Source organism: Euprymna scolopes, chromosome 20 (assembly GCF_053919585.1).
Source record: "Euprymna scolopes isolate OS-2025 chromosome 20, ASM5391958v1, whole genome shotgun sequence".
In the NCBI taxonomy this organism is placed as follows: domain Eukaryota; kingdom Metazoa; phylum Mollusca; class Cephalopoda; order Sepiida; family Sepiolidae; genus Euprymna; species Euprymna scolopes.
Window position 1 is genome coordinate 81303462 of NC_136501.1, and position 16660 is coordinate 81320121.

Sequence of the window (16660 nt, forward strand, 5' to 3'; positions counted from 1 at the left end):
CATAGCGAGCTATTTTCCCCAAGCGGATTTGAATTTCTATAAAACATTTTAAAGAAATGTGGTCGTAAAAATATAAATCAAAATCCAATAGAGATGCCTTCTGTTTATATAGCCTGTAAAATTTCAGCCATAGCCAATCAAATTTGTCCCCACACATATGTATCCAAATGTAACGCATGAAATGTAAACATTGAAAAAACAGTTTCCCTTTTTGGTGCTGTAGTCATTTTTTTCCGTTTTTTCATTTTTAACTTGGAGCATGAAAGAAAAATAAATTAACATCATTGGAATGCTTATTCTATTCTCTTTCCATCAATATAATTCTTTTAAAAATTGACCCACAAATAAAATAGATATGACTTGTTGAAGCACATTAGGCATGTAATATTGCCGATGTCCATGAAAATACAGCATATGCTTGTAATGCTACATTTCGATAGTAGCAGATGAATGGATGCAATGTAGCTTGATCATTATTCCTTGAGCCGCATCTTGCAAAACAAATGAATAATTCTCTGAAAAATCTGCTATTGCTAAGACTTTGCCAACCTTCAAAGAACCTTTTCTATCAGAACAAAATTTTGATTGTACTTTGGTAATGAAATTATGCTTCTTTAATGTTTGAAGGCCTGCATGGAAAGTTTCAATGAATTCCTGTGGATTGTGATAGAGTTTGTAGAATGGTTCTATCAGTGGATAACCACTTTTTTTAAATCATCAATTGAGTTTTTGTGAAAAATTTCTTGCATAACAAAATCATCTATCAGTTTGTTGCAAGACGAGCAGTCACCCAAGTAACAATTTGTTGATGCTTCATTGCATGTAACAGCAAGTATGCATTCATTGTAATCTGTCAAATAATGACTTTCTCCTTCAGTCAGCTTAGCAAGATGAGATCCTGCAATCATCAACTTCATATTCTGATGAACTGCGCAAATGCAGACAGTATCGGTCGCAGCACCACCTGTAAACACATATTCTTTTGGTCTAAGCTCAGCGAAATTCTTTGATCTGAATAATTCAAATGCCTCTTTCAGGTTACAGAAAACAAAATATTTTCTGAACCCATTTCCCATCCTTTAAAACAATCATTTTCTCCAGGCATCACTCTACTGACTCCTTCACTTTTATAAAACTGCTTTACTTTATTACTTGTCTCTTGTGGGAATCTAGTTTTTCGTGTATTTGGCAAAGCTAAACTTCCTTCCTCGTTCATAAGTTTTTTGCTTGTTTCGCTATGTACATTGTAGTGCCAAATTCTGTATTTTGCGTAGACTCCACAGAACAGTTTGAATTTAAATAAAAATGGCACCGGAAAAAATGGCACGAGTAAAAATAGCAAAAATGAATAACAAGGTAAAAATGTCAATTTGAGGCATTCCCGCATATTCCTCAAGATATTTCGCTAAAGTGCAGCATCTTTCCATCCTAAAATATCCTTTAAAATGACCACTAAGATAGGTTTTCGGGGGTGCTGAAAACAAAAATAAAATTCCAGAAAACAAGTAGTTTCCAAGATGTAAAGAAATTATTGTTTCACAAGTGGGCGATCATTTTTCTATATTAACTAAACATAAATTGATAATTATCTTTTTTTTTAGGGGAGGACTTGGCCAACATAAAATGAACACAATTTAACGTGCAATGTATGATTGTGGTCTGGTAGACTAATACAAACCCTACCTTTAAAAACTTGTGTTCTAAGGTAGGGTTTGTATTGGTAAGGGGTTTAGCGTGTACTGAAAATGAATATCACATTTAAAACTGGGGCCGGCTACTAATTTTCACAATAGTTAAAAAATACTTTTCCACAAGTTTGATGTAATAAAAAGATACATGCACTTGCATGTACAGCAATGGCCACCACTTATAAAATATTGCATTTAAATTTTCTCCAAATAAGTAGTTTTCCGGATATTAAGCAATGTAATTCTACATGTTGTGAGTGGTGGCTATTGTTATATGCGCAAGCGCGAATATTTTTGCCAACCCCCATCCCAACAAAAACAAGACAAAAGCCCTAATACTTTCAAAAATATTGGAAAACAAGAAAAGTACTCAATTCAAAGTTAGCAGCAAATGGTGTTTTATCATATTCAGTCCCTGATATTGAACTTTATCAGTATATATCTTTTGGTGAAAGTATCAATTTCCCAGCCCAAGTTTATTTATTTATTAAATTGTTATGTGCAGAAGTTACGACGCCCCCCCCCTTCAGGTTCTGCAGATTATTTAGAAAGCCATCCTTAACTTAGGCTCAGTTATAGTTTAAAAATGAAAACAAAACAAAAAACTGGAAGAAACCCACCTAATAAACATTATAACATTTATTGGGTAAATTAATACTAGTAATTTGTTTTATTATCATTTTTAAATCATTATCAAGACTCCAAAGATATAACCATATCGTGCCGGCCATTTTCTTCTTGTTCTCACATAACGCTCAACACTTGTAAACTAATTTTCCCAATGTTCTGCAATATAACATTTTTTTAAGTAAACATCTTTTTGTTGCATAAAAATTAAAAGCTGTGGCTGCCAGCGATTAAATCATTGAAATAAGTTTCCATTTTCAAGACTTAATAAATTAAATTGAATGGTAAATATTGACTTTAGCTACAACAGAACACCAAGCACTCAAATTTTTTGTTTTTTGGGGGGTATTCGAGGTTACTGACAATGAATCTGATGATAAAATAAACCGAGCGCACGATAGCATAAACAAATTTACATTAGGTCCACTTGCACAAGTTTCTTGAAAATGATGACTTTTATAGGTTTTCAGCTAAGCTGAAAACGAATATCACAGTTAATTTATAGTAAATATTTACATTAGGTCCACCTCCACAATTTTTCTTTAAAACAGTGACAGGCATTCGACTATGCTGAGTCAGAAAATCTAAGTGCGATAAACAAATCTACTTTTCTCCGACCCCCCCCCCCCAATAGTATTATCTATACAACTCATCATTTAAAAGAACAATGTGGAGGTGGACCTAATGTAAATATTTACTCAAAAGTTATCCATGCATGTAAATTAAAAACGTATGTAAAATTGAGAAATTATCAATAAATGGTTTTCAAAAGGTTAAGCCAATATAAGTAAATAAATAAGAAAAATGTCAGCTTTTGTAATAGGCCGAGTCGCCGTTGAACACAATGCTCAAGGAGTACCAAAAAATGTAGAATACCACTTTTGTTTAGGAGAATTTTGCTGAAGACTTATTTAAAAAAATATTATTATAATAATAATAATTAGTAGTAGTAGTTTTATATAGTAAAAATATCTACTTAAATTCTACATTTACATGGAAATATAACTTATATGTACAGGGTGGCCCATAAAGGCTTACCCATAGGAAAACTTTAATAAAATTAAAAATAGAAAGGAAAATGAAAAAATGCTTTTTTTTTTTTTTTTTTTTTACACAGGCATCACCACATTATCAAGGCCAATAGGCCACTTAAGGATAAGGGTTAAAGAGTGTACAGTAGAAATTGGACAATATAGTAATCATTAGTAATGAAAATTGGGTACATTTGATAACTTATATGGAACGGCTCATCAAGAACTTATTTACGTTAGACTTGAACACAACCATATTGTAGTCAGCCGGAAAGCAGGAAAACGGAAGACAATTCCACAGGTGTGCAGTTCTAAGAAAGAAGCTTTGTTCATGGAATCTATGTTTAGGTTTAGGCACAGATAAAGAGTGGGAGGAATTATTGATAGTGTTTTCAGCTAGACGAGTGTTTCTTGTGAAAGTTTGGTGAGGGGGGACCAGTCAAATACTTTCCATGAAAATAACGATATATCAGAGACAAACTCGCAACATCTTTTCTGTGAGATAGAGGTTGCAAGGAAGAGAAAAGGACATCTACAAGGCTACGAAGTCTATTTTGAACTTTATCAAGACATGACAAGTCCTTTCAAGCAGCTCCTGCCCAGATGTGACAACAGTATTCCATCAATGGACGTACCTAGCTCTTATATAGATAGAGAATTGCATCAGCAGTGAGATATCTACCGGATCGATAGAAAGATCCCACCATTTTTCCAGCGGCTGTGGCAACAGATTTAATGTACGTGTTCTATTTAAGATCAGGAGTAATGGTCAAGCCCAGAAGCTTGTCAAAACTTGAGGCCTCCTGAAAACGAGAGCCATTCATTTCAATTGATGCCAGATGTGGATCAGAATGTTGATGATGTAAAGAGAGAAGCTTGGTTTTAGATGCATTAAAGGTAACCAGCCACTCCTTTCCCCCTTGTACTATGTGCTCAAGATCAGAGGAGAGAGAATCAGAGAGAACTTAGTCGTTTACTGTCTTAGATGTGCTACCATAAATGGTAGTGTTGTCAGCATAAATGTCTACAAATGATGTAAGGATGTGATTTGGAAGATCATTAATGTAGATCAGGAAAAGAGTTGGGCCCAGGATGGACCCCTGAGGGACACCAGTATTAATACTGCTTGATCACTATTGTTTAGAAGTATATTCCAAACAAAGTCAAAAGATTAAATTTCAAAATGGTCGCATTTTTCTTTGATCATTAGCTTGATACGTGCTTCCATTGAAGCGCAAGAACGCTGCACCACTTCTTCGTCCAACTTGGCCCAAGCAGAATGAAGGGGAGTCTAAATTGGAATAGGAACATCTTGAAATGTCGCTCTCCAAAATGGATGAGATAGTGAAGTCCATACGATTGATATCCGGACTTGATGATGACACCATTTGCTTGTCCCAGAAGCCTGGGAAATGGTCCTTGCACCACTGTTGAGTCACATTCGCTGTGTGAGCTGGAGCACTGTCCTGTGTGAAGATGAAATCATCCCCAAATGATTCAGTGAGCCACGGCAGAACCTTTTCCTCCAACATATTCAAATAAACTTGACTATTGACTTTCACGCCTTCCTCAATCACGATCAACAGAGATTTGCTCCCATCAGATGCAACAGCAGCCCAGATCATGATTGAAGCAGGCTTCTGGCGTTTCAAATGGCTTCTGGTGTTGACTGACAAGTCCTTTGAACTTTTGGCATAAACCCTATCGTTCTGCTAATAAGTAAGCCTCCACCGTGAACATCTTCTCATCAGACCAGATGAAGACCTTTCCTGCGGCTCGCTCCATCTCTTGCAACATCAACTTGCCCCTGTGCAGCCGTTTCTGCTTCGAGGATTTCAAAATTAACTGCTGGGACTGTTTTTGTATGGACTTAACTGAAGATCATTTTTAACAATCCTTTGCATTGAAGATCTTGAGATCTTTGCCTCTTTCGCAATTTTTCTCACACTTCTCTGTGGATTTAACTCCATCTTTTTCACTGCAGAAACAACACTTTTGGTGTGAATTGAGTGCGGTCTACCTGGAATTGGTTTACCAGAGTTGTGCCTGTCTCTTGAAACTGTTTCCAGGTATTGAAAACTGTTTTTCGACACGCCTTGAGCTGTTTAACGATGCACTTGTTGTTAATGCCTGCAGTCTTGAGAGCGACAATCTGGTCGCGCTTAACCTTTTCAGCCATAACTTACCGAATACCTGAAAGAAATGAATGAAACATCAGTTGAACATTGATAGATATATAGAGGTTTAATAAAAGAAACTTTCAAATTCTAAACTAAATGCCTTTGGTAAATAATCAACCCGAACTCATGGGTAAATCTTTATGGTGCCTGGCAAAATTTCAGTCTTGAATTTGTGTGTCTTATTCATTCCAAGACAGACTCAATAATATGAATTTTTTATAATCTTTTATTGCTTTTCATCTTTACCCATCCCTACTATATATTTGGAACTTGTTTTATAACCAGTAAACAGGCAGCAGCCTCAACCAATAAACAAACAAACTTCAAAAATCAAAGGAACATTGTCACCAAAGCTTGTCTGATATAGAGGTGATAAAACTTTCACTCAGTCCACTAACTTATTGAAAAACCAAAGTATTTTTTAATACTTATTTTAGTAATACACACGGACGAAAAAACGCTTTGGATAATCACAGATTTCAAGGTAGTTCTACTAAAATAGCCATATTTTTTAAACCAAAGCACTTCAAGTCTTCAAATTACTACTGTTTTGTTTGGAAATGAATATACTTTCAAATGAATTAATAAATATGAATGTACATTATATATTTTAAGAGTTTTAAGCAAATAAAGTGATAAAAATGTGAACGTCATAAAATGGCGTTTTCGGTAAGGTTTTGTAATGACCCCCCCTGTTTTCTAAAGGTCCGTACCGTGATTGTATGAAGAATTTCGTCATGAAATTTGGGAACCAATTAGAAGAGGTGTTAATCTTAATACTGTCAAGTGTCCGAAATATTTTTGACCATTTCTTTTTTTGTCGTGTTAAAAATAAGACTTTAATATGACGAGTATTGAACATTTTGAAAAAAAAATTATTCGGACACCCAGTAGTAAGTAAATCAATCTTTTTACTATCTTTATCAATTAAAAGTATTATTTTATGTTGAGTAGGACCGCGGTAATTGATAATTTAAAAGGACCTACCCGAAAAAAAAATTGTTTATATTTCTCGAATTTGGTCAAATGAAGTTAGTATTTTAAAGAAGCAGCAGCAGCTCCAGCCTGTAGAATCAGCCATAGCACAGCACAGTGTAAACAACACGCGTTCTTGAATTCAAGAACGAATTAAGAAAAATATGAATATAAATGTTCTTATACGTTTAATGAGAGCTATTTTGTTATCAGAATAACATTAGTTTAGAACTATTCGGTTTTCAGAATGTATAATAACAATCCCAACCAATTCGGCATTATGAATCTGTTGCAATTTCTTACATTGCTCGTCAAATTTAAAAACATGGTTAAAAAAAACAAAAACTACAATTAGGAAGCTTGCATGCACTTTTATTCTTTAAATTAGTCTTGAACAACGAATTAAAACAATGTTTTACTGCGAACAGCCACAAATGTTTGTTTTTTTAAATCAAAATAAGTATCAAAATCTCGTTCATACATAGATTCGAAAAAGTTGTCAAAAAACAAATATATAACAAATAAATGTTATCAAAGGCAAGATAAGTTACTTTTCTACCTAACTGGATATATTTTTTGTGTTTTTATTCAATGTAACATGTTTATTCAGCTCGAAATACATACAGTGTTTACCGATGTATTGGAAAATTAAAAATAGCGCCCGGCCCGACTCTCTTTGACACGGTAAGTTTGAGAAAAGGAGTTAAAAATAAAAAAAAAACTACACAAAATACTGTTAAAAACTCACCGAATATATGTCAGCCTATGTCACGGTAACATATTGAGCGAGTTTCTAGCAGTATTTTGTCTACTTTTTTATTTTTAACTCTTTTCCCCAAACTCACCGTTTCAAGAGAGTCGGGCGGCGGGCGCCATTTTAAATTTTCCAAAACATTAGTAAACACTGTTTTCAAGCTGAATAAACATGTTACATTAAATAAAAACACTAAAAAATTATCCAGTTAGGTAGAAAAGTAACTTGCTTTTGATAACATTTATTTGTTATATATTTGTTTTTTTTGACAACTTTTTCGAATCTGTGTATAGTAATACAAACCCTCAAAATCTATATCAATATTCTTGAAATTTTAAAAGCAGTTAGAAAACACATCAAACTACAATTAGGAAGCTTTCTATTTTGTTATTTTTTTTTCTACTTGTTAAGCGAAAGATATTTTACAACCTGCTCCAGCGTAGTATAAACGGCCTATGGAATTAACACCTTCAACCTCGAAAATAGAAATCAACAAATTTTTGAACGCTCTCTTTGAAAAAAAGCTCTCTTAACTTTACCTCTAATACAAATTATGTGTGGCAAGTCTCCTCCTAAAACACTCTTTAACCCTAACAATAACACTAAGTTCGAGTGGCAAGCGCCCCCCCAACAAAATACCTCTGTAAGCCACATACAAGCATCTAAAACAAACAAACAAAAAATAGACCCTTCCTTAAAGAAAAATACACATAAAAATAAATTGGTTAACTGTCCTAAAATGCTAGAATGGCCAGGAAATGATGAATTATTTTACATTAAATTTTTGTGAAACTAACCGCTCCCCCTCTAATATTGTTTTTGTTAGCTTTGTCTATGTAAAGTTTTCAGTATGTTCGCACATAATTTTCCTTATCCCTACAATTAATTCAAAGACCGAATGGCAACCCTCCTCATATTCTCATTGCATAGAAACCCTCTTAAAACTACACATAATCATCTTAAAAAAAAAAAAAAGCATGCATATTTTCCCATAGAAAAAAAAAGTTAACTGCCCTAAAATGCTAGAATGACCTGTAATAGGAACTTATTTTACATTCAATTCTAAAATAATTTGTTTATCTTTCATTAAAGTATTTCATGGCATTTTATACATAATTTCCTAAAAAGGTAGAATCACATTTTGGAGGGGTGGTCAGAAGGAGTTGAGTGGGGTTAAACAGAAGGTGTTAATCTACAATAATACCAAAGAAATATTGCAATATATTCATTTTTAAATGGTCTTATGTTTAGATTTAAGTTTTTTGTACATGAAGCACATTACAATTCAACTTTGAGTTCTCCAACTTCTTTTCTGTTTATGGATACATGGCATTTTTAAGGAATTGCTGCATATTTATGCACATTTACTGCAGATTATTTGGAAGCCATAAACTTTGGGAGATTTTCAGTTGCATATTCTGATTCCTTGTACAAAAATACACTTATATTGTAAATTTCATTTCTTAGTCTTGTGTTTTAACAAAGATATGACATTTTTACTGAAAAAGTAGTGCAAAAAATGTGACAAAACGCATATGGTCTTAAAGAGGGAAAAATATCCAAACGTGTGAGGCACAAAAATAGCCATAACTTCCTTAATTTTAATCAGATTTCAAAAATTTAAAAAGATTCTTTCTTAGCTCATCAAGCTCTTTCTATGCATACCAATATTGAAATATTCAATGCTATTTCAATTTTTTCATGTGTATTGCTACTTATTTTATTTTTAATACCTTTTAGCATTTTCTTGTCAGATTTGTCAAATGCTGAAAGACTAGACAAACCTGAAAGGTCATGTTTTACTGGGTTATTTTTCACACACCTAAAATAAATCCACATCACATTTTTATGTTATTAGATTTACTTTTACTGGTTGCTTAAAAATACATATTCTTCATTTTATCTTTTAATATCAGCAATAGAAAAGAGTAACATTTTTTTGGAATGGCATATTAAGCTAAAAGTTTGGATTCTGATTTCCAGATTCCAATTAACTGTCACAATACTAATCATATCACATTTTTTCTATGAGAAAATCTGTGTTGCATTTAGAAAAAAACAAAAAAACAAATGAAGAAAATTCAGTTTCATCAACATAAATTTTTTATATGGATTTTGTGACCATGGTTTTATGTATATATTAATCAGCATTAAAATAGCTTTACAAAGATATCAAACATGACCATATTATGAAATATCAATATGTTTTATATGAAGTAGTAGGTACTACATTCCACCATTTTGAATTTAGCCCACTTCTTTAAAATGCTAGCGGAAAATCCATCATGAAATTTGGAATATATACTGTCATAAGATGGACAAATCTTTTGTTAAAATTACAAAAAAAATTAAATGACCTTTTTTAAGATAATTCAGGTAAAAGGTCATGGTCAACTTTTTTTAATTTGACCTTGAAAAAATATCCCCAGATAAAATTGTAAATCTATCCAAGTACTTTAGAATGATATATGAATGAACTTTGTAGGCCCATAAATAACAGATTAAAGTTGGTTACCTCTCCATAAAAATTGATCTTTTTGTAAAAAGATCAAGATCATACTCAGAAACCCCTTGATCTTGAAATGTGTAACAGATGCCATTCAATTCCTTTCATGGAGATCTATAAGTGTAGCAAATTTGAAAAAAAATCCGTGCCGGACATGGTTTAACCCCTTGTCGATTTGACATGGAATGAGCCATATATATTTATGTATGCATATATATATTTATTTAAAAAATTTTGCCTAGCAAACACCTGTCAGTTTTTGGTCTACAGACATGAAATTTAATATATAGGGTATTTGAACCAATGCGAAACTTTATATTTGGGTTTTAGGCGGGGAAAATTGGTGCAAAAGTGTGAAAATTAAAAAAATGGAATTTGCCTGGTGAAAGTCAAATGACGGCATTACAAATATGCATGTGTAATGTAATAGCTATTGGTTCAGGTTTTAATTTTTAGCCTTGCAGCAAACACGTCTTCATAACTCTGGCATTAACGTAAAGGAAAAAGTAAATTGTAAGTTAAACATTTTGGTTTCAATTCTCAATGGTGGCGCACAAATCTTTTTCTTTTTTTTTACACTTTTTAAATCACTAGTATATCTTGGGTCCAATATAATATAATAAATATGGAATCTGCATTAAGCAAAATATCACATTTAAGCATATTTTATGACCGGGCAATGCCTGACAGCCTGCTAGTATATATATAGATAGATAGATAGAAAGAAAGAGAGGCAGGGAGGGGATAGATTATCTCTAGTGATGTGATTGGCAAATTATTTCTACAAAACAAACTTTATTAGATTGGAGTCAAGGTGTATCTACTAAATGTTATAACATGGGCTCCAATTATTTACACATTTTTCTGTTCAGAATGCATCTAATCTTCTTTTGGAGCAAAATTGACACAGTATGGGTAAGGAACCTCTTAGAAAAAACGCAGCAAATTTTTGCATTTCAGTATCGTATTTCAGCCAGCAACACTTTGTAATCATCATCTCTATATAAATAAAATGAACTCATTTTTTCCAGTCTGATTTTGACATTAATAGGATTAAAAATCAAGATATTTCATGCAAATATAATATGCACAAACGGCAGAACAATATCTGAGGTGTGTTATAGGCTTAAATTCCTCGATAATTTTAGATTTCTATACTTTTTCTGCTGAGAAGTCACGGCCAAAATCGGTTAAGATCAATGGAAGTGGTAAAATATTTTCTCTCTAATAAATTCCTCCTCCCCCTGCCACCACTTAACACCGTTTGGGGATCATTCACAAGGAACATTTGAGAAGAGAACACCGGTTTGGCTTCGTAGTTCTTTCATGTGAAGTTATTTAAAATCACTAAACTAAGCTGCAGTGCTCTGTGGCGTAGTGGTTAGCGTGCTGGACAATTCACATTATATTTTCACGACCTACCGTAGTCGTTTTTTTTTTTTTTTTCCTAAACAACTGGAATGGACTTTTCTTGGTGGCCGAACTGTTAACGTTGCAGATGTTTTTTTTTTTTTTTCACACTTTATTTTCCTACTTTTACTCATGACTCCGGGTTTGATCCTTCCTACTTACCTACCATAACATTTTTTAAAACTCCCCCCCCCCCCCCCGTCCCGGAAACAAACACTCGGGCAACGCCGGGTACCCCCGCTAGTTTGATAATAAATTTTTCTTTCAAACACAGCAATTTTGGTCGTTAAATGACAAATGTTTGACATGCCTACAGTCCTCACCCTCCCACCCTAGATATGTTAGTGTCTAATGTCAATGGAATGAAATTTGCTGCCAGTAGATTTCATTTTGGGAATATCATCTTGCATTTGTCACAAGTAAGTTGCTGAAATCTGTGTTAATTAGAGAAGTAATCGACCATTTCAGCAAAAATAATCTTCTTAGTGACATGCAATATGGTTTTTGTCCTGCTAGATCTACAGCAGATGTGCTTACAGTTATATCTCATAGGATTAGCGAATCTCTTGATGGAGGCTACCTTTCTAGGGCAATTGCTCTTGACATATCAAAGGCCTTTGATAGTGTATGGCATAAAGGTTTACTTCACAAGATCTCCAGCTACAGTATAGCTGGAAATGTCTTTTCAATTATTAAATCATTTCTCTCTGATAGGTTCATAAGAGTAGTGGTTGATGGGCAGAAATCAGAAGCTCTTAGTATTAATGCTGGAGTCCCTCAGGGGTCCATCCTGGGCCCAACTCTCTTCCTGATCAATATTAATGATCTTCCAAATCACATCCTTACATCATTTGTAGACATCTATGCTGATGACACTATCTATAGTAGCACATCTAAGACAGTAAACGACTAAGTTCTCTCTGATTCTCTCTCCTCTGATCTTGAGCATGTAGTACAATGGGGAAAGGAGTGGCTGGTTACCTTTAATGCATCTAAAACCAAGCTTCTATCTTTACATAATCAATGCTCTGATCCACATCTAGCATCAATTGAAATGAATGGCTCTCGTCTTGGGGAGGCCTCATGTTTTGACAAGCTTCTGGGCTTGACCTTTACTCCTGATCTTAAATGGAGCACATACATTAAATCTGTTGCCAAAGCCACTGGAAAAATGGTGGGATCCTTCTATCGATCCAGTAGATATCTCACTGCTGATGCAATTCTCTATATAAGAGCCAGGTACGTCCAAGGATGGAGTACTGCCGCCACAACTTATCCTGCCTTGAGAGAGTTCAAAATAGATTTCATAGCTTCGTGGGGGATGTTCTTTTCTCTTCCCTGCAACCTCTTTTGCACAGAAGAGATGTTGCAAGTTTGTCTCTGCTTTATCGTTATTTTCATGGCAAGTGCTCGGCTGAGCTCCATTCTATGCCCCCCCTCGCTAAACTTTCACAAGAAACATTCGTCTAGCTGAAAACACTATCACTAAATCCCCCCACTCTTTATCTGTGCCTAAACCTAAACGTATATTCCATGAGCAAAGCTTCTTTCTTAGAACTGCATGCCTATGGAATTGTCTTCCGTTTTTCTGCTTTCCAGCTGACTACAATATGGTTGTGTTCAAGTCTAACATAAACAAGTTTTTGATGACCCATTCCATACAAGTTAACAAATTTACCGAATCTCCATTACTAACGGTTACTATATTGTCTAATTTCTACTGTACACTCTTTAACCCTTATCCTCGAGTGACCTCTGGGCCTTGGTAAGTGATGATGCCTATGTAAAAAGAAAAAAAATTATAGGAGTTGAATACCATCCATTCTTGATGAAGTAGTACTGCAGCCACATCTGGGGACATGCTACTCCAAGAATTCTTCCTTACCTTCAGACAGAATACAAAATTCTCTTTGCAATTTAATAGATTTACAGCCTCTCTTCCCCAGTTTCTCACAGAAGAGACGTGACTAGTCTTTATCACTATTTCCATGGAAAGTGCTTGACTGAGTTTCAATCTTGAGTACCTCCTTTTAAGACATTATTACAAGAACTTATTTTAAGACATTATTACAAGAACTTATTTTAAGACATTATTACAAGAACTTATTTTAAGACATTATTACAAGAACTTATTTTAAGACATTATTACAAGAACTTATTTTAAGACATTATTACAAGAACTTATTTTAAGACATTATTACAAGAACTTATTTTAAGACATTATTACAAGAACTTATTTTAAGACATTATTACAAGAACTTATTTTAAGACATTATTACAAGAACTTATTTTAAGACATTATTACAAGAATTTATTTTAAGACATTATTACAAGAATTTATTTTAAGACATTATTACAAGAACTTATTTTAAGACATTATTACAAGAATTTCTATTTCTACAACTTTTTTCTTCTATTTGCCTATTATCAAAGAACATTTCAAAGAACTTTGCATCTGTGGAACATATTAACACAGGATTGTTTCCTTACAGACTACAGCATGATCATCTTCACATGCAATATCAACAAACACTAGTGATATACCATCCTCCGTAAGTAATCAAACTCTGTTCATACCATTCATCAATTTCAATCCTTTCATAATATTAATAATCATTCAACTGACAATTCATCTCATTAACTCTTATCCTCTACTGACTTTTGGCTTTTATAAATGCTAAGAGAAAATAAAAACGAATGCATACAAATAAGCATCTTCCTAGTCTAATGATCTGCAAGTTGTAGATATTTCAGAGCAGTCATTTGGATTTTACGTAAATCATGTTATTTCCAGAGACAAGATTTGACATATTCACTGTATCATTTTTCAATCAGATCTCCATCCTCCCAAAGCTGAAACCAGTAGGTCTTGATCAAAAGATTGGAAAGTGCTCAGATGGTATTATCCCTTTATTTTCAAATAAGATACCTCCTTAAAAAGATGATAGAAAGCTAGAGAGTCTCTTGGCTTTTCAATCTGCAAAAGAAACGTTTTTTTCGGTCTTCTTCCCTCTCTCTATGTGTTTGATGGGTAAATCAGGTTTAGTTTCCACAGCTCTACACAAATTTACATATGATCATCCAAAAACACATTTTTCTCATAATTCATTTCACTAAAATATATTTTAATAAAAAAATATGTAATTTACCTTATATGTCCAATAATAAACAGATTCTGGATTATTAATTTCTTTGCCCAAGCGGTGAATTATTTTTGATGGAGTCCAAAGTACTTTCTAGAAAAGAGAAGCAGATTCAAGATTTTTAAAATAAGATACACAATTAACTCGGTTGAAAATTTTAATATTTATCTTAAATTAGCTGCACATGATAAACAGGGATCCATTATATTCAAATTTTGTTAGTAAATATTTCTATAATATATAATCCAGAATGGTAAATAAAACAGATCGTGAACGCTAACAAAAGAGTTATTTTCTTTTTTAGTGTTTACTTAAAAATGTCTACATTTTAATACTGATTAAGTATCCTACTTAATCAGTATTAAAATTAACAATAACATGGTATGACAATAATAAATGAAAATTGATTAGTCAGAATCAAAGTTTGATTTGTCGGCTTAAATGCTATTGGAGTCTAACTTTTAAAATCTCACAAGACAATTTTATATGTTAGAAGATACTTCAGTTAGCTAGTACATATAGTTTGATTATGTAAAAAGTGTTCTAGGCAAGATTAAAGGTGAACTGGGAAACAAAGTGAGGGTACAAAAAATAGAAAGTGTCACTTTCTATTTTTTGTACCCTCACTTTGTTAAATTATAATAAAGTATATTTAAAAAAAAAAAAAATCACGGAAAGGTTGAAAATCTTTGTCATTTTACCATTAATGAGTTTTTTTCTTTATTTCAGATATTTTACAAATAATATTTTGGAAATTAATTATGGATGAGTATATCATTGAACAACGTATGCAAGTTGTGAAATATGTCGAGAGACCATGGAGTTTCTCAGGCAATTTCAGTAACTCTTTTGACACTGTATTTATTGCAGCAAAATATAAAAAGTTAGCCATTAAGTAAAGCATGTTGACCAACTATTAACTCAAGTTACCAACTAAGCAACTTCAAAACCAAAGTTGTTTAAAATTTTTTTAAACACAGCATGAATGCAGTCCTTATCAATCGAACCACATTTATAGCAGTTAACCACCAAGAATGCTGAGTAATCTTCATGTCACATTAACTACCATTTGTTCGTGGGTTGAAAATTTGCTCCTTTTGAATTTGCTTTTTTATTTTATTTACATAGCAATGAGCTTGGTAAGAAAAGTGAAAATTCCTCGGTTTTCTGTGAATCAATTTAAATCTGGCACATGATGGTAAAAATGAGATTTTAGTCCAAGATACTTGAGCATTTTCAGACTATATCATGTGCATAGCTTTACAAATATACTTACTTCTTGATTTTGTTCTCTTACTAACTCGTCCAAGATTGGCATCAACCAGTCTTCAAATTTGCAGTAGTTATCATTGGAGACAAGCAAGTTACCAATTCTGTTGATACCAGATTTCCTCAACATTTTACCATTCAATTTGAAATCTCCAATATAAGTTGGTGCTAAGCATTTGATAAAGTCCTCCTCAACTCCACCAGCTGATGTTACAATGCAGTCAATCTAAAAATGGTGAACATGAAATTATTGTCCCACAACAAAAATAAAATCATTTGAAAATTTCATTTATGTTCATTTGCAAAATGCTTACACATAAGAACACAAAAAAAAGAAAAAATGTTAAATTATTCTTCAGTATTAATACTAACTTATGACCTGTTCAGTTACGATTTATTCTTTTATTTCATTCTAAAATCCATGAACTGTTTGTTACATTAAAATAATTCTCTTTACTTCTATAGTATCCTTATATAAAGTAAAGTGATTTCTCCCTATTTGATTAACCAATATAGCTTTCTATCTAAAAGGTGTATATGCAAAAATTTGTTTTTGCAATGTTTTAAAGCAATTACGGATGTGTTTTCAGAAAATAGTTTTTGTTAACTTTCATTTCTATTTTTCGACAGGTTTCTCAGCTTCATTGGATGAAATTACTCTGGTTTTCCTGCACAGATTTGACTATCTATGCAGGAAAACCAGGTTTTTTTTCTGACTATCTATGCACGAAAACCAGAGTAATTTCATCAATTTCATACATTTAACAATGCACATATACTGCTTCACCACTTATTTACATAACATTCTTTTCTATTACAGTAGTAATGCCTTTCTCAATATTTACTTCACTTAAAAAAATACTATTTTATACTTTTCCATTCATACAGAACCGTTTTGGACATGCAAAAGATACTCTTTCACCTACTCTTACAAATCTGTGTGTCCATACTTTTTCTGCTTTCTAAATCATGTTCACACTAACTAAATGAAAACAAAATGTTCTTTTCTTGCATTAAACTTTATTACATTATTTAAAATGATTTAATAACATTACTTCACTATAATTACATTAGGCA

At 32.9% G+C, this 16660-nt stretch overlaps 1 protein-coding gene across 8 annotated transcripts in view; it reads right to left on the reverse strand.

The window, feature by feature from the left end:
• LOC145241491 (deoxyhypusine synthase-like) overlaps positions 1-16660 on the reverse strand; it is a 160742-nt gene that overhangs the window by 73908 nt on the left and 70174 nt on the right. For all 8 annotated transcript variants that reach the window (XM_080104500.1, XM_080104496.1, XM_080104494.1 and 5 more), the window contains 2 exons: positions 15591-15809; positions 14321-14407 (listed from right to left, as the gene is read on the reverse strand). In XM_080104500.1, coding sequence (XP_079960626.1) covers positions 14321-14407; positions 15591-15809 — 306 coding nt within the window. The remainder of the gene's footprint in view (positions 1-14320; positions 14408-15590; positions 15810-16660) is intronic.